The sequence below is a fragment of the Nelumbo lutea genome, chromosome 1 (genome assembly GCF_056320005.1).
Source record: "Nelumbo lutea isolate HS-2025 chromosome 1, American lotus-T2T, whole genome shotgun sequence".
Lineage (NCBI taxonomy): Eukaryota > Viridiplantae > Streptophyta > Magnoliopsida > Proteales > Nelumbonaceae > Nelumbo > Nelumbo lutea.
This window is the reverse complement of record NC_142684.1, coordinates 163,212,973-163,235,704: the sequence shown is the minus strand read 5'-3', so window position 1 is coordinate 163,235,704 and position 22,732 is coordinate 163,212,973. Positions and strand designations below refer to the sequence as shown.

At 40.2% G+C, this 22,732-nt stretch overlaps 1 protein-coding gene across 1 annotated transcript in view; it reads right to left on the bottom strand.

The window, feature by feature from the left end:
• Positions 1-2,811: 2,811 nt before the first annotated feature.
• The window catches only part of LOC148878839 (uncharacterized), a 37,549-nt gene continuing 17,628 nt past the window's right edge, over positions 2,812-22,732 (bottom strand). The window contains exons 4-7 of the mRNA XM_088960208.1: positions 9,500-9,596; positions 8,082-8,185; positions 3,411-3,462; positions 2,812-3,221 (exon numbers count right to left, since the gene is read on the bottom strand). Coding sequence (XP_088816334.1) covers positions 3,012-3,221; positions 3,411-3,462; positions 8,082-8,185; positions 9,500-9,596 — 463 coding nt within the window. The 3' untranslated portion in view covers positions 2,812-3,011. The remainder of the gene's footprint in view (positions 3,222-3,410; positions 3,463-8,081; positions 8,186-9,499; positions 9,597-22,732) is intronic.

Below are 22,732 nucleotides of genomic sequence, written 5' to 3'. Positions count from 1 at the left end.
CATCTCAAAACCGCTTTTTGTCCAAAAACCATTTATTTGGTTAGCAAACTGCTGACCTGGGCGGTCGAACTGTCAACCCAGACAACAGTTTTGGCCTTTTCCCTTTTTTTTTTTTTGTTAGAGTGGGTCATCTGTTTGGACCAAACAGTTGAACCATACGACCCCAAAACGGTTCTCTATCCAGTCCAATTTTAAAAACCTTTGACTAGGAGTGGGTGCCTTGCCTTGAGCTTGGCTCGGTGTATGGCATGGCCTGGCCCAAGGCCTGACCCATAGCACGACACACGTGCTCGTGCGGGCTCGGGTCGTGGGCCATGCCAAACCAACCCCCCAAATTACCCTAGAGGAGGGAGGCACGGCCCGGGACGCCTCGTGGGTCAGCACGGCATGAATCACACTTTGTACGGGCCACATGTGGGTCGTGTCATGTCAACCTAGCACGACCCAATTTACACCTCTACTTGAACCCGCCCAATACAAGGGATGGGGCAAGGAAATTCGATGATTCTCCATCCTTGATGAGGAGTGGGGTGCCTTGCCCCTGAACTTACCCGACATTGAGGAGTGGTTGCCTTGCCCTAAACCCACATGACACTAGGGATGGGGCAGGGATGGGGTAAAGTGTCTTGACCATGGGGCAGAGAAAGGGATGGGGTGTCCTGTCCTGAACCCACCCCATTGTCATTCCTATATAATCATTAATTATTAGTGGAATTAATAAAAATGTTATCTTTTATAATTATTTTTATTTATTTAATGTTAATCAAAATTTAATTTACAAAATAATAAAAAGAATAAAATTTATTAAAACTACTACAAATTATTAATAAAACTAAATTTATTAAAAAGTATTTGTTGATATTCAATTAACAATATTTATTTTTTATAAATCAATATTAAATGAAAAATAAAATTATTAAATCTTTTAGATTTTCCCATGCATCGCAGGAGTCCTTGCTAGTGAAATAAAAAAAAATAGAAAATTCAAAAAAGGAAAAAATTTCTTCGCTACTATATTTTAGTGTGTATGTGTGTGTGTGTGTGTGTGTGTGTGTATATATATATATATATATATATATATATATATATATATATAATATTAACTTGCATTCTCTTTCATTAAATCCTATATTTAAGGGATTTTTTTATCATTAATAGTTTATACTAATTGGATCTATATCCAATATTTTAATAATATAAAACTTGTCTTAAAAAAAAAAAAACCCAAAAATGAAACTATTACAAGTGGCTCGTAAGCAATTCAACCATTTAGGTCAAATCAAATGTATATACCCATGATATTATACCTAACTAATAAAATTTTTAAAATAGAAATAAATACAAAAAATTTGTAGAAAATTTGGCCATATCTTTGATATTTTATATTAATCATATTAAACAAAAATAAGTGTGATAAAAAAATTATTTTTATTGATGATGAAAATGATATACAAAATTTAAACTAATAAAAAAGCGAAATTGTTTTCTTGGTTGGTGGTGGGTTAATAGTTCTAATTTCACGTCAAATGTATTAACATTTGGTGTAATAATCAAATAATAAAAATACAAAAAAAAAGCAAAGAATACATAAATTTCATAGAAAACATTTGAATATATCTCTAATATTGTATATTCATCATATTAAACAAAAAACAATTGTGATAAATATTGAATTTGGTTTATCTCTAATTATGAGAGCAAAAAATGTAATTCAAGCTATTACTTTCACCTCACCCCCTCTTTATTAAGTCTTATATTTGAGGTATTAACTCCCATTTATTAAATCCTATATTTAAGGTGTTTTTTCTCATCAATAAATTATATTAGTTAATTCTATTGCCTTTAACAATATAAAACAAAAAAAAAAATAAAATCATTATCTTATCTAGGTGGTGGGTAAACAATTCAACCATTAGGGTTTAATAGGTCAACCTTCAATGTCATAATTAAATAATAAAAATTAAAAAATAAAAGACAAATTTATGAAAATTTTTATAAATTTTATAAATGAAATAAAAAAGAATTATTTTATACACATAAAAGCATAAAAATATGTAAATAAAATTAGCCACATTACTATTTAACATCATCATCAAGAATTGGCAAAGTATGTGCATGTTCGCTAGTTCATAACAAAGAAGATATTGAAAGGATGTCAACCATAAAATTAGGGTAGGATGGCAAAATGAAAAGATATTAAATATGCGAATGCCACTTGACTAAAAGGAAAACCCTATAAAATAGTTGCGAAGGCCAGCTATATCATATGAAACATTATAACTGGAGCCATATTGGTGTGTGAAATACCCTACTTAATTGTCATTGCCATGCTTATACAAACCAACCATGTTTCCTGGTTGAGTGAACTATAAAATAGTTGGAATCATAAATTGCTGAACCAGCATAACATTAGTTGTGTTCGCAAACCAAATGAAACACAAGCATGACCACCAACTGAGCAGCCCTAACTTGTCCCGTTATAATAAATCGCATTCAATAAGCGAATTAACAGGATGGAAAACAGAAAGGTGGTCATTCAGTTTTCCTAGTCCTAGATTCATGGCCGATTCTATAAACAATAACTTTGACACTGGAAATATAATCCCCAGCATTTCGTAGTAGGCAAAAAGTAAATGCCTCGTCAAGCTTTTTGCTTTTTCTTTGGGTAAAATAATGCCTTGTCAAGTTGGGATTGGTCATTTTGCACGATTTAGCTCAAGAACTGGAGAGATCGCTTTGAAGTTCATACAAGTGTTTAAATATGCTGGTTGGAAACGCTCTCCTTCATTGAGATGATTCAGTACTACCCTCGAACCAAAAGCCCAGAAGGATCATTCTATTTTCCAAAAGAGCAGTGAACTGAATGTTTCTTACAGCATCAACCAAAATATGTTCAGTTGAAACAACCAAACAAAAGCCCCTATCCCTCATTCTCTCACACGCACAAAGATCAAAATCTCACACCCACACAATGATGAAAGCATTACCAATCTGAATCTTCAAAAACTGGTTCAGCTCCGCAGAAATGCCACAGTGGCAACACGTGATCCTTCTGATCCTCCAAACGTGAATGTAGGGTATGACTGAACATGACTTAGATATCGGAACAGAGCTTGTTGGTCCTTGGGGGCCTCAGGGTCCTGGGAGACGAGTTTTCTTTGGTTGAAATTATCCACCTCGTGCACCAATTCATCTTTTGTATTGTTACATGATGTGATCACCTGCAACCATGACCACAAATAGGGTCAGAAATCAGAAAAAAAAAAATGGTGTTGGATTGGACCCAAGAGGCCCAGACCCGCGATTGAATATGATTAGATGGTATTTAACATCATTAACCAGTTCAGAAAACACCACAATAAATAAGAGTTAGCATTCAAAAACAAGCTTGGAGAAGATACAGTGCTAACCAATATTCCACCGGGAGCAACCAACTTCGAGACTGAATCCCAATACATGATCCTGAAAAGAGAAGATGAGCAAAAAAATAAACTCGTGTTTCTTTCAGCATTTGAAATCATGAAATGCATGGATTTAGCTTTCTTAGTTGCAGTTTGGGTGAATCAATTGATTCCAAAACATCTTGAAGTTTAAAACACATATTATGTTTACTCGCTAGGGTGATGTTTGGTATCTTGTCTGTTTCCACTTGAAACACTGCCATATCAACACCACTTTGATGGTTTGAGTTTAAACATTATTTTTCTCTTTTGTTGAAACTGTTTTGAGTTGAACCAGTCATAAAACGTTTTTACTAGAAACATAAACCAGGGGGTGTTGGGGGAAACAGCATTGATGTTTTCTCCATTGGCTGCACGTTTGAAGAAACAGTCCAATGACCTGGGTCTTAGTTCATGTCCTATGTGGCAGCATAGAAATACATTCTGGTGCATCACATACTGGATCTTAGTTCTGGCACGTTCAAATACCTATAAACCCTACCTCCAAAACAAAAGTTTATTTTCCTGGTTCTATGCTTTTATAACCATTAGATCTGCATCTAGATGTTAGTCTATGTTTAATAATGAGCCAATTAGTAGAAAACATTTATTTTTAAATTTGACCATTGGATGAGAATCAGTATAGTAGAGTGGTGTGACATTGAATATAAACATTCCATTCTAACGTTTTAGGTAGCAATGCCAATACTAAACACAATGCTGCTCAAAAGTCAAAACATTTATTCAACAGCTAGTCAGCATAAGTACCAACAAAACAAGTTTCGTGCCAAAATGTCTGTGTTGGAGTTTTGACATGAAATGCCATTGTCTCTCTAAATGTTTGAGCCTGAAAGGGCAATGGTACCAAACAAACCTAAGCAAGAAGAAAAGAAGTTAAGGGAAACTAAATTTTCCTAGCTTGGAATGAAGAGGAGGTTTCAGGCATTGAAATTGATAAAGGAGAATTCTCAATCTCTGTTCTCTTTACCAATAAGAATGATGGTTTCAGCTGGATTTTGACTGTTGTATGCGGACCAAATGCTCCCTTCAGATTGGCAGACTCTGGGAAGGGTTGAATGCTCTACATGAATTTGATGAAATCCCTTGGGGTCTTAGGAGGAGACTTTATGTCACAAGGTTCTCTCAAGAAAACTCCAACAGAAGAAAAGCAACTAGAAGCATGAGGGACTTCTCCAGATTTATCTCAAGACATAACCTTCGCGACCTCCCCCTCCATAATGGCCAGTTCACTTGGTCAAATCTTCAAGAGAACCCAACAAGCTGCAGACTAGATAGGTTTCTGGTAACTTCAGATTGGGTAGAAAAGGTCCCAAATTTTCTCCAAGAAATCAGACCCCGCTGCACTTCAGACCACTGGCCTTCAGTCCTAAGAACAGATCTGGTCCTGAATGATAAACCCCCTTTTAGACTGGAGAAAATGTGGACTTTACATAAAGATTTCCACAAAATGTAGCTTCCTGGTGGGAGGAATGTAGAGTCGAGGGCTGGGCTGGGCACAGATTGTTGCAAAAGGTGAAATTCCTGAAAAGAAAACTGAAAGCCTGGGAGAGAGAAGAATTTAAATCGTTTGCAGAGGAAAAAAGTGCCATCCTCTTGGAGTTGGAAGATCTAGATTACAGGGAGCAATCAGGAGTTCTGGACGAAGAAGGAAGAAGTAGGAGAGATGAAATCTTTTGTAGGCAGAGGTCTAGGGTCAGATGGTTAAAGGAGATAATAACTCAAAATTCTTCCACAGCTATGCGTCGGGTAGGCGTAGAAAGAACCTCATCTCAAAAATTAAGGTGGACAAGAGGGAGGTGGAAGATGCTGAAGAAATCACAGAAACGTTTCTTAACCACTTCAAAAATCTTTACTCTATGGAAAGTGGTAGAAAGTTTAATTTAAGAAGTTGGGAAGGGCCGACTCTAGCAGAAGATAAGAGAATATGGCTCAAAAAGGAATTTGAGGAGCAATAAATAAGAGAAGCAGTATTCAAGATGGATGGACACAGAACCCCTGGGCCCAATGGTTTCCCAATCTTCTTTTTTTAGATATGTTGGGAAGTTGTAAGAGTGGATCTTTTGGAGGTCTTTAAGGATTTCCACTCCATGGCGGTTGTAAACAAAGGAAATAACTCTACATTTATTTGCCTCATTCCAAAGAAAATGGTGTCTTGGAAATGAAAGATTTCAGACCAATAAGCCTAGTAGCGAGTGTGTACAAAATCCTATCAAAGGTTTTAGCAAAAAGACTTAGAAAAGTCCTAAAAGAGTCGGTCTCTCCAAACCAGTTTGCATTCATGAAAGGAAGACAAATTATAGACAGCACCCTAATTGCAAACAAAGTTGTCAAAGATAGAAGGAAGAGTGGAAGGATGGGCCTACTTGTGAAACTAGATCTGGAAAAAGCTTATGACAAAGTAGATTGGGACTGCCTTCTCCAAGTTCTGAAATTGAGGGGGTTTGGAACGAGGTGGCTGCAGTGGATGAAAGGCTGTATAAGTTCAACCTGGTTATCATGATCAATGGAGAGCCCAAAGGTTACTTTAAAGCAAGTAGGGGTCTCCGACAGGGCTGTCCTCTCTCCCCGTTCCTCTTCACTTTGGTAATGGATGTCTTTATCCAGCAAATGGAGAAAGCCCAAAGCCTTAACCTAATCAAGGGGTTTGAGGTAGGAAGAGATGCCATGAATATATCCCATCTCCTATTTGCAGATGATGTCATCCTGTTCCTGGAAGCCAATTTGGAGAATATCACAAGTATGAAAAGAGTGCTTCAATGCTTCGAATTAGTCTTTGGGTTGAAGGTTAATTACTCAGAGTATCCTAGCAACTGTGAACCAAATTGAAGATTCCTTCCTAGAAAGTTTCAAGGAAACTCTAAATTATCGAGTGGAAAATTTCCCCCTATCTTATTTGGGCTTGCCCTTTGGTGGGAATCCAAAAAATCCAAGTTTCTGGGAGCCGGTGATGGAAAAATGTGAAAAAAAGTTAGCTACTTGGAAACGTTGCTATCTCTCAAAAGGGGGCAGACTCACCCTTATAAAGGCTTCTCTTGCAAACATGCCCATCTACTTCCTTTCAGCGTTTCAGATCCCTGCCAAAATCAGATCACAGATTGTGGAGATTCCCCATTGAATCAAACTCCCTTTGGGCAGTTATCATCACCAGAAAGTATGGGTTAAATGCAAACGGTTGGGACTGCAATCTCCACTCAAACCGACTAGCTTCCTCAAATCCTTGGAAAGGTATCACTTCCATTCACCACCTCTTTCTTTCTTTCATAAGATTTAGGGTGGGTAATGGAAATAGAATAAATTTCTGGACTGATCTGTGGTGGAGTGATTCCGCATTAGCAAATTATCCTAGGATTTACAACCTTACCCTAAACAAAGATGCAACCATCTCTCAGTGCCTCCCCAATTCTCCCAATGAAAGCAACATAAACTTGAGCCTCAGAAAACCCTCAAGGGAACCGGAGATCACTGAGTTAGCTGACCTCCTCCTCTCTATCAGAGAAGTTTACATTTCCCCAAACTCCCAAGACTCCCGCGTCTGGAAACCCCACCCAGGAGGTGAGTTCTCGGCCAAGACTTTCTTCGAAGCTCTGGTTGTAGGAAACCGAGATTGTGACTTCCCTTTCAAGAAGATCTGGTGTAAGCTTGTCCCCTCAAGAGTGAGTTTCTTTGTTTGGGAGGCTTGTCTGAATCGAGTAAACACTTGTGAGGTACTTCAAAAGAAGAACCTTGGAAGGCTTTATAGACCCTCATGTTTGTATCATTTGTCTCCATGAGGGAAAGACAGCTGACCACCTCTTCATACACTGCCAGGTAACCAGCAACATCTGGAACTACTTCCTATAGCTAGTTGAGTATAGTTGGGTGGCTCCCAATCACCTTCAGGACTTGATTTCTCAGTGGCATGGAAGAGGTCTAAGCAAGAGAGGTAAGGTTTACTGGCTGATAGCAGTGTTTTAAAAGCGCAAGTCGCAAAAAAAGCGCAAGGGCCGATTTGTGCCTGATGGAAGTTCTCTGGGTAACCCTGGAGTTTCCAGCATAGGGGGAACCCTAAGAGATGAAAATGAGCTCATCTACTGGGCATACAGTGGACCGATTGGAATAGCTGATTCTACAAAGGCAAAAGTGTTAGCAGCTCTTACAGGGATTCGCCTAGTCAGCAAACTAGGTATTCAGAACTTCTCCATTGAAGGCGACTCAGCAAACACTATAAAATGGTTAGGACAACAGGAAGCTGGACTGTGGAGACTTAGTCACTTCTTAACAGAGGCAAGGGACCTATTGGCTCCTATGAATGTTTCTCTGTACTGGATACCAAGGGAGCTAAATGCCATTGCAGATGGATTAGCAAAAATAGGTGTCATTCTGGACTGATTGTATTGTGACAAAACTCCTGTGTAATTCTCAGGGATCTGGCCCCTGTTACGTATTTGTACACTTTCTTGTGTACCCTTCTCTACTTTTTATGAAATCAGTTAACTTCTTTCAAAAAAAATTCCCAATTATGACATCTAGGTTAGTTGTCTGCCCAGTGAAGAATGACTGATGCTTAGCAAGACATATCTCAGCATACAAATATGTGCATGGAAAATTGACAATCAATGAAGTAAATACTCAAGTTATTACCTTTTCAAGGTGCCATCTGGATGCAATCCAATTGCGTCTAAAGTACCTTTATCCATAACAAGTTGGAACTGCTTCTCCAATTTTGTCTCAAGAACATCATCAACCTACAACAAATGCATTGAATAAAAATTGGTGTAAAAAATTCCATAGAAAAAAAAACTGTATAGAGTTAGGAGCTCTAGAAGGCAATCCAGGCCCTTCGGGTATAGGGGGAGTATTCAGAGATGAAGATGGTAGAATTTTGCTATGTTTTCAGGGCCAATAGGAGTGGGAGATTCATTGAGTGGAGGTTATGGCTTTGCTTCAAGGTGTAAGATATGCCAAACAGTTAGGGCTACACCAAATTGAGATAAGAGACTATAAATTGCTAATTGAAGGGTTGCAGTCAGGTAGCTTGGGAGCTTGGATATATAGACAGTCCATAAGCAAACTCCTTAGCATAACAAGCGAGACAGGTGCTTGTTTCAAGTGGACAAGGTCAGCTAATGGACTAGCTGATACCTTAGTCAAACAAGGGACTGCAAGGGAGCCTTTATTCTGGGCAGTGTTGTAACAAAAATTACCTTGGGTTCAACACCCTATTTCAGGGGTTGCCAGTTGTACCTTGATATTTCTTTATATTGCTTTAATGGAGTTACCATTTCCAATAAAAAAAAAAGAAAAGAAAAAGAATCATAAAAAAAGTGAGACTATTAATTGTCAATCATATTTGTTGCAGACCCATAAAGAAACAGGGACATAACTAAACAAACCAATAGTGTATATGGTATGTCAGGTGTTCAGTTTCACTATGTTGTCACTTGCCACTTGGCCAGTGATGGTCACTGTTTCCCATCCATTCACCTTTGGGTAGGAGGGTGCGGATGTATCTCTTTAATTGAAAGTAAATAAAAAAGAAAAATTCATTAAAATAAAAAATATTACAAATAAAGAAAATACAAGAAACTTAAACAACCAACATCTCCATTTTCTAACTCTAATGCTGACCAAAAGTCAGACCCAAATGGTTCTTTGGAAGCTTCTTTAAATTCTTGTAATATCAGAATCCAATCCAATATTTTGATTCTATTCTTGCAGAAAGATTCTCTTTGATTGTACGACTGATAAAAAATAAAAACATACTTACTCTATGCCATTTTAAGTTAATTGGTTTCAAGCAGTTCAAATATCGTGCAAGCATCCAAAAGAATGGCTTACATGATGGTTTTTTTTTTTATTTTTACATTTTTTTATCGATAACAGTTACAAACTTTAATATATATAGTCATTTAGTGGGCTAGAAGAAGAAATGGAGAGCGAAAGACCCTTACTGCTGGCAGCAAAATGGAGGAAAACTCTCAAGTTTTGAGGCTAAGGTTTTATGGAAAATAACAAAAACACGAAAGAACATAAAATCAGAAATATGAATCATTACATACCAAGAAGTTGATGTTACTAAATCCATCACGATCAGCAAGGCTTCGAGCAAGGTTGATTGACCCTTCACTATAATCAATTCCAGTCAGCTCACAGAACCTGGAGGAGCACATCACAATTTGGTCTATTATTGCTTCAAATCCAAAACATAATAACAAAGAAATAAATGTAAAGTACTAAATGCTACAAATATATCTAAATGTTAGTTTTTAACAAGTTACCACCTTGTAAGCTAAAAACTCGAAACACATATGTTAGAATGTTAGAGTGATGTTCGGCTTATAAGAGTTCTTATTAGCCCATTCTTATGTTTAACTTATCTTGTAACTGGGCTTGTGTTAATGGGCCTGGGCCTAATCCTGTTTAATGATTTAAGTCATCTGGGTGTCCCATCACTAATCAGGGGCATCCCAGTAATTTCTTGTACCTTGTACCATATTCATCTATAAATAAAGGACTGGTCGACTGGATAAAACAGTTCGACATTCTCTTTAGTTCTGTGGTTCTCTTCTTCTCCTTGCTACTTCGAGTATAGCTCTTCAGATTACATGGTATCAAAGCCAGGTTCTTCCTGGTTTCAGCAGGCGCACTCTTTTCTCTTGCTGTCCTTTCATCTTCTCTCTTCCTTTTCTGGGTTGCTGCAGTGAAGACCTAGGAGTGTAAGAGAGTAAAGCAAGTTCGAACCTAGGGTTTCTCTTGGTTGTAGGACTCAAGGGAAGTAAGACCCAGAAGTAGATGTCCTACTAGATTACACCAGCAAGTAGTAGCTATTGGGCTACTAAGAGAGGTCTGTATAGGACAGACCTGGTTGAGGGTTGATTCAGCAGTCCTAGCACTAGCCGAGAGGGGGAGAACTTCCTCTACAGTTGCAGCTTCGTGCTCCAGCAAGACTTGTGCAGAACAAGTGGTAAAGACTTAGCTCCTTCAACTTCAGTTGCAGTCTTGGTGCATCAGAACAAGTGGTAAAGACTTAGCTCCTTCAACTTCAGTTGCAGTTTCGGTGCATCAGCTTCTACAGTTGCAGTCTTAGTGCATCAGCAAGACTCTTACAGAACTACGGCAACTTCAGTTACAGACCTTTACCTTTTACCAGAACTGCGGCAACTTTTGCACCACACAGTTGTAGCCTTAAAGTTTTACCAACACTGTGAACTGGTTCAGTTACAGACCTCTACTTGCTACTGTACCCGTACTGTGAACACAGTGACCAATTTGACCAGTCCTTAACAGAATCACCTATAGTACTGTGAACAACTCTTGGACTGAAGTCAGGATGTCCTCACTATCCGGTGAAGTTTCCTCTAGAAATAACAGACCTGTTACAAGGTCCTCAAACCTGGAAAACCCTAATCTTCATAGCTTGCAAATTACAAGTGTGCTGCTAGATGAGTATAACTTCAAAGAGTGGTCTGTCTCAGCAATGCTGTTCATTACCTCTCGTGACCTCACAGGCTATTTGGATGGAGACAAGAAACAACCAGAAATTGGCAGTCCTGAATACACCGTGTGGCGCAAGGAAAATGCCACAGTCATGTCTTGGTTGCTGGCCTCTATGACTCCTAGGGTGACCAGAACTGTTCATCACTTCCCCACAGCTGCTAAAATTTGGGAGAAAGTATCTAAGACATATGGCCAGAAAAAGAACAATGCTAGAATCTACAGGCTGAACCAAGACATTGCAGCCCTAAGGCAGGGAGACATGTCCGTGGCAACCTACTTTGCAACACTGGAAGGCCTCTGGGAAGAGCTTGACCACCATTTGATCTTGGATTGGGAAAATGCTAATGATAAGGGGAGGCATGATAAGCAGATTGAGGAGGGCAGAGCCTTCAAGATTCTGGCGGGTCTTGACCCTGTATATGAAGGTATAAGGTCACAGATTCTAGGGAGAGATGAATTACCTGAGCTTCACCATGTCTACTACCTGGTGAGGAATGAAGAAGTAAGGAGAAAGGAGATGCAAGTTGACTTCCAGACACAGTCAACAGAACTACCTGGAGAACATTCAGCCTTAGTCTCCACTAAGGGGAATAGATTTTCAGACAAGAAGTCCCTCAAGTGTACACATTGTGGTGGTGAGAAACACACAAAGGAGAAATGTTGGGTCCTGTACCCTCATCTGAAGCCAGCTGCTCTGAGAAAGGACAAAAGGCAACATAAGGGCCACACAGCAAGTGGGAATCTTGCCACCAACAACAGTAGTGACAACTCACAGAGTATTCAGACAGTGTCATCTTCCACCGCAAGGCAGGCTGCCGACTCCTCTGGACCAAGTACTTTGGGCTTCACAGCTAGTGAGGTAGAGGTTCTCAGTCGGGCATTAGCCCGTCTGAAGAACAATTCTTTAGCTTCCACCTCTCTTGCCAAATCAGGTACAACCTCTGCATTTAGTGCATCTAGTTCCATTAATTCTACCTCTTGGGTGATTGATTCAGGAGCCACTGACCATATGACACATATGTCCTCCTTATTCTCCACATATCATCTGTTGTCTGGCCAGGATAAGATGAGAGTAGCTGATGGGTCCCTCTCCACCATCTCTGGAAAGGGGGTGGTTGACCTAAGCAAGGATCTCTCTCTTAAATCAGTCCTACATGTTCCTAGTCTTACCTCAAATCTGTTGTCTGTTTCAAAGCTTACAAAAAACTTTAACTGTAGTATAACTTTCTTTCCTTCTCATTGTGCCTTCCAGGACAGATTGACGAGGAGAACGATTAGGAGTGGTCATGAGTATGGGGGCCTCTACTATTTTGATGAAGATGTCAGCTCAGCCTTGCAAGCTTCTACTACTAGTCCGGAAAGTGTGGAGTCAATAGCTAGGCTACACTTGAGGCATGCTAGGCTAGGTCATTTGTCTTTTTCTTCCTTAGCAATGTTGTTTCCCGAATTATGTAAGGGCATTCTGAGTCAGAGTTTAATTTGTGATGTGTCAAATGTCAAAACAATGTAGATCAATGTATCCATTTTCTAGTAATGAAATTCAAGCCCCTTTTGATTTGGTTCATTCTGATGTTTGGGGTCCTTCACCCATTGTTTCCATTGATGGCTTCCGTTACTTTATCAGTTTTATTGACCATTATTCTCGGTGCACTTGGATTTATCTATTGAAAGGACGTGAAGAAGTTCCCCGGATAACTATGATGTTTTGTAAGATGGTTGAAACACAATTCGATAAAAAGATCAAGCAATTCCGTTCAGACAATGCAGCTGAATACTTTGAAAGATCCCTGAACTCATTCATGGAAGATGCAGGCATGTTACATCAATCATCATGTGCTTACACCCCTCAGCAAAATGGGGTCGCTGAGCGCAAGAACAGGCATCTATTGGAGACAGCTCGAGCCCTTCTTTTCCAACACAATGTGCCCAAGCAATATTGGTCTCAAGCTGTTCTTATTGCATCTTACCTGATAAATCGGATGCCATCTAAGGTACTGGGTATGAAGACCCCTTTCTCTGTTTTGTGTCCCACTCTTCCAGAATTTCCTCTTCCCCCGCGGGTTTTTGGTTGTACATGCTTCATACATGTGAAAGATCCAAAGAAGACCAAGCTGGATCCTAAGGCTACAAAGGGAATATTTTTGGGGTACTCTCCTACGCAGAAGGGGTATAAGTGTTATGATCCTGTCTCCAAGAAAAAATATGTCACTAGGGATGTAGTCTTTTTTGAGTCTCAACCCTATTTCCAGTCTTCTCAGAATCCTCTTCAGGGGGAGAGTAGTGGGTTGGAAGAGGATTCTCATTCTCCCTTCTTTTTTGTTCCCATTTCATCACCTTCCACTACTACTAGCTATAACATTCCGGGTCAACCTAGTGAGACTTCCACTGTGCCAGTTGCTTCTCCAGATTCGGCTGATGCTCCTGAAGGTTCCAGTAAACAAGAAAAAGAGATACTTACATACAGTAGAAGGAAGAAGGCCCCTCAACCTCATGACTGCAACCAGTTGAACTCAGATCAATCTGTCTCTGCAATCCAAGGTAATTCTGATTCACTCAATTCAGATTTGGATCTTCCTATTGCTCTCCGTAAGCCTGTTCGTTCTTGTACCACTCGGCATCCCATAGCCGATTATGTTTCTTACTCACACTTATCCCCTGCCTATCATTCCTTTGTGTCTGCCCTTTCCTCTGTATGTGTCCCTTCCAGGTATTCAAAGGCGACATCTGATCCGAGGTGGAAAGAAGCCATGAATGAGGAGATGAAAGCCCTAATGAAAGCAAGGACATGGGAATTGGTGGACCTGCCAGAAGGGAAAGGCACTGTTGGGTGCAAGTGGGTATTCACAGTAAAGCACAGGAAAGATGGGTCAATTGAGAGGTACAAGGCCAGACTTGTGGCAAAGGGATTTACACAAAAGGAAGGAATTGACTACAAGGAAACCTTTGCCCCAGTAGCAAAGCTCAACACAATCAGGGTTCTACTGTCACTAGCAGCAAAATTCTCTTGGGAACTTCATCAGCTGGATGTGAAGAAGGCCTTCCAAAATGGTGATCTCCATGAAGAGGTATTCATGGAACCCCCACCTGGATATGATGTTGGAAAGAAGGTATGTAAACTAAGGAAAGCATTATATGGTTTGAAGCAATCTCCCCGGGCATGGTTTGAGAGACTTTGTTTGGCCATGAAGAAAGTAGGGTACACTCAGAGCAGTGCAGATCATACATTGTTTACAAGGAGACAGGATGACAAACTTACAGCACTCATTGTGTATGTGGATGATATGGTGATTATTGGAAATGATGTGAAAGAGATGAAGAGGCTGAAGGAGTTCTTAGCTTCAGAATTTGAGATCAAAGACCTGGGAAATCTGAGATACTTTCTTGGAATTGAAGTTGCTAGATCAAGAGAAGGAATCTACATATGTCAAAGAAAGTATGTGCTAGATCTCCTAGAAGAAACAGGCATGATGGGGTGCAGGCCAGCAGACACTCCAATAGAACCAAGCCATGGATTACAAGAATCAATGGGTGAGGAATACTGTGATAAGGAAAGGTACCAAAAGTTGGTAGGAAAACTGATATACTTATCTCTTACTCGGCCAGATATTGCCTATGCAGTGCATGTTGTCAGTCAATTCATGCACTCACCAAAGGCCCCTCATATGAGAGCAATGGAAAGAATCCTCAGATACTTGAAAACTTGCCCAGGGAAAGGAATTCTATTCAGAAAAAACAGCAGACTTGAAATTGAAGCCTACACTGATGCTGATTGGGTTGGGTCCGTTGGAGACAGAAAATCAACCTCAGGTTACTATACATTCTTGGGAGGAAACCTAGTCACATGGCGTAGTAAGAAGCAGAATGTTGTGGCTAGATCAAGTGCAGAAGCAAAATACCGGGCTATGGCACACGGAGTTGTTGAACTCTTATGGCTCAGGACTCTCCTTAATGAGCTTGGTATCAAGACTGAGGGTCCTCTCAAGCTGTATTGTGATAATAAAGCTGCTATCAACATTGCCAACAATCCTGTGCAGCATGACAGGACAAAACATATTGAAATTGATCGACACTTTGTCAGAGAGAATTATTTCAGGAGAACTTTGTGTGCCTTATACTCCATCAAAGATGCAGATTGCAGATGTATTAACTAAAGGGCTGGCATCAACGAAGTTCAGGGACATACTTGGCAAGCTAAACATGATTGATATTCATGCTTAGCTTGAGGGGGAGTGTTAGAATGTTAGAGTGATGTTCGGCTGATAAGAGTTCTTATTAGCCCATTCTTATGTTTAACTTATCTTGTAACTGGGCTTGTGTTAATGGGCCTGGGCCTAATCCTGTTTAATGATTTAAGTCATCTGGGTGTCCCATCACTAATCAGGGGCATCCCAGTAATTTCTTGTACCTTGTACCATATTCATCTATAAATAAAGGACTGGTCGACTGGATAGAACAGTTCGACATTCTCTTCAGTTCTGTGGTTCTCTTCTTCTCCTTGCTACTTCGAGTATAGCTCTTCAGATTACAACATATTCCCATTACTAAGCTGAAAACCATATGTTACACAATAGGAGACTTACTTCGAAGCCTAAGAGGATAAATTTGACTAGAAGAAAGAAAAATGAAACATAAAAGACAAAATTATGCATATCTAGCAACTATAGTTGCCTTATAGGGCAATCTAAAATTTTCTTTGTTAAATACCTCCCAAATAGTATATGCTCACTTAAACTATATGTTTTCCAATATAACATACATAGCTTTTTGTTCCTAACAACATCATCATTTGGAAGGATTTGGAACAAAGAAGTAGCAGTAGCGGAAGAAGGGTGGAAATTAGGAGGGAGGATAGAGAAAAGACCGACATAATTTGGAGTTTAACTTTTTGTAATGCTTGAAGAATTTAAAGCAAAAGGAATTGAACAAATTGAGAAGGATAGTATTGATGTTGTGAATCAAAAAACAGGAGAGAACTCAGAGAGAAAAAATAGAGGAAAAACTTGAGTCTATACCAATGGGCAAAGGAGCAGAAAGGACGATATGGTAGTGGTTAGAGGATCTGATCAAAGGGAAGATGGAAGATAGAATGCAAGTGTTACAGGCGAGTTTAGTTGGTAGATTTGTGGGAAAGGAGGCAAAGGTGGAGAAACTTGAAGCTTGGGTGGCACTGGAATGGGGAAGGGAGAAGGTGATGGAGGTAAGGAAGTTGAGCACAGGTCTGCTGTTGTTTATGTTTCACAGTAGACAGTATGCAGAGTGGGTGTTGAATTCAGAAAAAAAAATAAAAAGGAGAGCGTGGGATTTAAGGTTGGATTGGTGGTATGCGACAGCTGGAGAAGAAACAGAACAACAAGAAGTGGAATAAACAAATAGACACAACAATGTCTAAATCCCCCACGGAATTACAAATGAGCCCAAAACATAGATTGTCCCTGAACCCCTTGCTTAGCTAGACCATCCGCCAAGCTGTTTGCAGACCTTCTAACCCAATTAACCTGAGTGAGCATATCCTTTGAGAGCCAGCTGAACCATCTGAGATCATTCCATAGATGCCAAGACACTCCTTCCCCCTTCTTTAACCAGTTCACAACTATTTTAGAATCACCTTCAATAATTAACCTCCCAAAACCCAATTCTTTGGCTTTCTCAACCCCAAAAACTGCTGCCAAAAATTCTGCTGTGACAACATCACCTTGCTCAATTGGACCTGAGAAAAAGGAACATATGCTTCCTTCCTCATCCCTAATTACGCCCCCAATTCTGGATAGTCCTGGATTGCCCACACAACTCTCATTGAAATTCAGCTTCATCAGCCAATAGAAGGAGACTATTCCACTTTTATCAGCTGTCTTCTAGAGGATGAGTCAGCAATAACTCCCCAAGATCTAAAGAAATCATCAGAGAAGAGTTCCAATGTCTTGACCCATTGAGCCACTCTCAGAGATATGACCTCTATTAAGGCTTCCTTACACATCTCCTTGTCCTGGAAGGTTCTTGAGTTTCTTTCTTCCCAAACAGTCCAAACTATCGCTGCCCTACATTTCCACATCAATCTGCCCCTCCTTTTTGTAGAGCTGCAAACAGAAGGGCTAAACAACCCTTCCAAGAAAGCAGGAGGAATGCCACCTACGCCCAAAAAGAGAAGCAAACCAATCCCAGATAAAGCTGACAAAAGGGCAAGATATTAAGAGATGAAATGAAGTCTCGCCATTTAACTTGCACAAGTAGCACCAATTGGGGAACAAACACTAATTTGGCCTCTTCCTTTGCAGTAAATCACAAGTGTTAATACAACCATGAAACACTTCCCAACAAAAAGCACCAACTCTAGGAGGAATGGGAGCACACAATATTTCCTTAACAGGGAAGGAAGGAGGAGGACGTGAGGAGGCGACAAGCGAGGTAAACAAAGACTTACATGTGAAAAGACCGGTTGGATTGAGGGTCCACGCCCTACTATCCAAATCATCTTCCCCTAGGACCACCGAATTCAGCAAGGTAAGCAAAGCAGACACAATGGGAACCTCGGACTCTCTAAGATTCCTAGTGAAGCCCAAATTCCAGTTCAACACAAAAAGAGAAGGGGATCTAAGAAACTATAAATGGGAAATTGCTGCGCCAAATTCCTGAAGTTGATGATAAAAACAAAGCTTGGGAGAAGTTCAATCTGGCAAGGATTCTGGTCGAAGTCGGGGAGACGGGGACATTGCTGAAATTCCAAACAAACTAATGCTTTAATTTGCAGGAGCATGTTATGAGCTGAGAATAATTTGAAGGTCCAGAATAAACATTTCGGAAGGCAGAGGAGAAGATTATGGAGTAGAATAGGAGTGATAGTGAAGAAGAAATTGGAGTTGCGGAAGATGGAGAGCTGTCAGGTTGGCGGGTCGGACAAGAGAAGGTGGACAGGTGGCAGGTGTGGCAGGTGTGGCAGAGGTGTCGAAGGGAGGCCAAGGATCATTTTGAGGGGAGGCAAGGGAGAGGGATAAGCAACTAGTGATTGGCAGTAAGATTCAGTACAAAAAAGGGAGTGGGGACCACTTTTTTTAAGAATCTTGCAAAGAGTTTCAAATGTGGAAACGAGAACAAAGGGTCTCAAGTTTCTAGGGGTATATTTGGAAAAAAGGATATTAGCTTGAAGAAGGGTGGATCTCGGCAAATAGGGGTTGATCCCATAAATAATTGGGCAATAGGTGGTTACAAAGTATAAAGATGGTAGAGTGATTGGAGTTTCAGAAGGAAGGAAGATGAAGGTGCTCCAAGCAAATGGCAATCGAAAGGATGAACTACTGCAATGCAAAGGCTTATAGGTGGTGGAAGAACTGAACTCAAGAGGGGATCATAGCAAGGAAGGTTCTCGAGAGCCTGAATTGACCTATTGATAAAAAAAAGAGCCTGAATTGACTGGACATCCAACAGTTGGAGACCAATAGCACATGCAGGAAAGGGGAGAGCTTTTAGGGGGAAATCGAAGGGGTTGTTGAAGGTTCAGCGAACAGGGAACAAGGAATTTTGGTAACAACTGTGGGAGCGAAAACATTGGAAATCATCGCTCAACTGAATAACAAGGTGGGTTCTAGTTGTTCACTTGATACTTCTCCATCTAACTTCATCTTCTCCTTTGTGATGGGGGTGCTTTGAGAAGGAAGGAAATCTCAAGGGAGTTGGGTTTGAAGCAGTGGTCGAAGGGAGCAATAATTGAAAGAGAAAAAGGGATGGGGATGCTTCACATAGGTCTAATAACAGGAAGAAAAAATGGTGGGCAAGGTGTGATAGGAATCAGGGTTGAAAGGGGAAACGGGGGAGCAAAGGGAGAATGGGGAAACCACAAGAGAGAGAGAAGAGGAGAAAGTGGGGGATGAAGCTGAAAAGGCAGTTGGGGAAGATGATTCAGAGAAAGGAAGAGTGAGCATTGGTCGGTTGGTGGATAAACATGTGGAAGAATCATGTGGAGAGCTACAAGAGAAGTGTTTTGGGGTCAGTTTGGGAAGAAAGAAATAATAGGAACTTTAAAAATGTCAAAAGATCCAAGGAGGAAATTGTAGAAGGAATAACCGTCAAGGTTATTCACTGGTTGAAATCAAGTGAGTTGTTTAAAGACTTCTTAGTTGATGACATCTATAGAAGTTGGGGTGAGAGGTACAGGAACTTTGATCCCTATCAACACAACAATGGACGAAGTTGAACTTTGATGGAAGCTCTATAGGTAATCCGGGCCCATCAGGTATAGGGGGAGTATTTAGAGATGGAGAAGACAGAATTATTGCTATGTTTTCGGGACCAATAGAAGCAGGAGATTCATTGAAAGCAGAGGTGATGGCTTGGCTTCAAGGTGTAAGACATGCCAAACAGTTGTGGTTGCATTGAATTGAGATTGAAGGGGACTCTAAGTTGCTAATTGGTTGGATGCAGTCAGGTTGCTTGGGAGCTTGAAAACAAAGACAGTTGATAAGGGAAATACGTAGCATAACAAGGGAGATTTGTGAGTGTTTCAGGTGGACAAGAAGGTCAGTGAATGGGTTAGATACTTTACCAAAACAAGGGACTGTTAGGGAAAACATGTTTTGGACAGTATTGTAATCAGCATGCAGATTGGGTCAACACCCTATTCTTGGGGTTGACAATTGTACTTTGAATTATCTTTAATGAAGTTACCATTTCCAACCAAAAAAAAATCATTGGGTATATTTTTATAGGATAAAATTAAAGAAAATAGAGTACAGTTTTACAATTTTTTTCTTAGGTAAAGATTCCTGATGAAAGGTATTGGAGGTGTTTTGATGGGAGTAACATGGAAAGTTCGGGAATGGCAGGTATTCTAGGTTTTCTAGAGAAGGCAGGGTGGTGGCTATGTTTTCAGGACCCTTAGGATTGGGAGACTCACTAAATGCTGAACTGTGGTATTGCTGCAAGGCTTAAGACTAGCTAAGCAATCAAACTTCCAACACTTAGAAGTAGAGGGAGACTCAAAACTGGTTGTTTCTTGGGCCAGGAGTAAGCATCTTGTGCTATGGATCTACATGCTTTTAGGGAAATAGAGACCCTATCAAGGGAGCTGAACATTACTTTTAATTGGGTAAGAAAGACTGCAAATGGGATGGCTGACGCTTTAGTAAAACAGGGGGTCTACAAACAGCAGTTGTTTCGGGAACTATTGTAATTTTATTTGGGGTTAGGTTTGGTTAATATGGGTGGCTGGAGCCAATCTAATGTATTAATTTGTTTTCACCAATTAATATAATTAATAAGATTTTTCTTGCTGATCAAAAAAAAGAAAAGAAAAAGATGTTTGATCAAAAGAAAAACAGGGAACATGCATTAAAACGTTGTTCTTTGAAGGCCTGAAAGAAGATGGAGGAGGTTAACACTTAGCAGTTTGTTGAGGTGTCTTCCAGTAGTGGAGGTCAAAGATGTTGGAAACTAATGGAATCAAGTTACTTTTTCTGGAGTATTGTCTTCTTGGAAGATTTTTAGGTTTTGACCCAGAAGAGAAATTAATGGAATCCATTGATTATCCTTAGCAAGAAGAATAGCCTTCCAAATTGCTCTTAATTCAGCTACCACTGTATCCTTCCATGTACCTCCTATACCACCTGCAGCCATAACACAAAGTCCGTAAGTAATCCTACCCAAGTTAGAAACACCCTCATCACATTGAATAACTATACTTTGACCCAAACTTCCAAATCTTCCAACGAAATAACGTTTACAGCATAACTAGAATTTATATAATTTGACCCGCTGCCCCTTAACCCAATTAATTTGTTAGCTGAATTCAGAACCCAACCGATTGATCTATTAATATTATTAAATATATAATCATTACGAGCTTTCCAAACAAATACCAAGCAATAGCTAACCATTCCAAAACTTCATCAAAGGCTCCCCAAGAGACCAAAGTGTTTGCTGAAATAGGGCTGTCGAATGAGAGAAGAGGAAGAAGAAGAAGAAGAAGAAGAAGAAGAAGAAGAAGAAGAAGATATGAGATGGGCGGCAGAATTTAATCCTCAGCCAGCCCTAATCTACTATATATAAGGACATTACATAATGTTACATGAATAGACAAGAATGCCCCTGATTAGTGATGGGACACCTAGTCAAAAATAAACACTAAATAAGATTAGGCCCAGTAACTAATGACTTAAGACCCAACAAAGATAAACATACAAATTAAGACAGCCGAACCAACACTCCCCCTCAAGCTAAGCATGGATGTCAATCATGTTTAGCTTGCCAAGTAAGTCCACGAATTTCACTGTAGCTAGCCCTTTAGTCAGAACATCTGCAATCTGCATCTTGGAGGGAGTATAAGGAATGCAGAGTTCTCCTGAGACAATTCTTTCTCTAACAAAGTGACGGTCTATCTCAATATGTTTCGTTCTATCATGTTGCACTGGGTTATTTGCAATGTTGATGGCAGCCTTGTTGTCACAGTACAACCTGAGAAGGCACTCAATCTTTATTCCAAGTTCACCAAGCAGGATCTTAAGCCATAAAAGTTCAGCAACACCATGAGCCATGGCTCGGTATTCAGCCTCTGCACTAGATCTAGCAACCACATTCTGTTTTTTACTCCTCCATGTAACTAAATTTCCTCCAACAAAAGTGCAATACCTAGAAGTAGACTTCCTGTCCCCAACAGAACCAGCCCAATCTGCATCAGTATATCATTCAACTTCAATTTTACTGTTTTTCCTGAACAGAATCCCTTTCCCCAGGCAAGACTTCAAATATCTGAGGATCCTTTCCACAACTTTCATGTGAGGAATTTTAGGAGTGTGCATGAACTGACTGACAACATGTACAGCATAAGCAATGTCAGGGCGAGTGTGGGACAAGTAAATCAACTTCCCCACCAGCTTTCGGTATCTTTCCTTATCAAGGTAGTCCTCTCCTACTGACACCTGTAGACCATGATTCTGTTCTATTGGAGTATCTGCTGGCCTACACCCCATTATGCCTGTCTCTTGAAGAAGATTAAGGATGTATTTCCGCTGACATATATAGATGCCCTCTTTGGACCTTGCAACTTCAATCCCAAGAAAGTATCTCAGTTGGCCCAGGTCTTTGATCTCAAATTCAGCAACCAAAACCTCCTTTAGTCTTTTAATCTCTTCCTGATCATCCCCTGTAATTACCATATCATCCACATAGACAATAGGTGCCGTAAGTTTATCATTTCCCTTCCTTATGAATAGAGTATGATCTGCCCCACTTTGAGTGTAACCCCCTTTCTTCATAACCCCACATAGCTTCTCAAACCAAGCTCGAGGGGACTGCTTAAGGTCGTATAGGGCCTTTTTCAGTCTACATACCTTCTTGCCAAAACCATAACCTGGTGGAGGATCCATGAACACCTCTTCATGCAGGTCGCCATTCAAGAAAGCATTCTTCATGTCCAACTAATGTAGCTCCCATGAGAAATTTGCAACTAATGATAATAGAACTCGGATTGTGTTGAGTTTTGCCACCGGAGCAAAAGTTTCTTTGTAGGCAATCCCTTCTTTTTGAGTAAACCCTTTTGCTACCAGTCTAGCCTTGTACCTCTCAATGGACCCGTCCTCCCTATGCTTCACAGTGAACACCCACTTGCATCCAACAATGCCTTTCCCTTCTAGAAGATCCACTAATTCCCAAGTCCTTGCTTTCATTAAGGCCTTCATTTCTTCGTCCATAGCCTCTTTCCATTTTGGGTCAGATACTGCCTCAGAATACCCGGTAGGAACATGCACAGAAGAGAGAGCAGACACAAAAGAACAATAGCAAGGATACAAATGTGAGTAAGACACAAAATC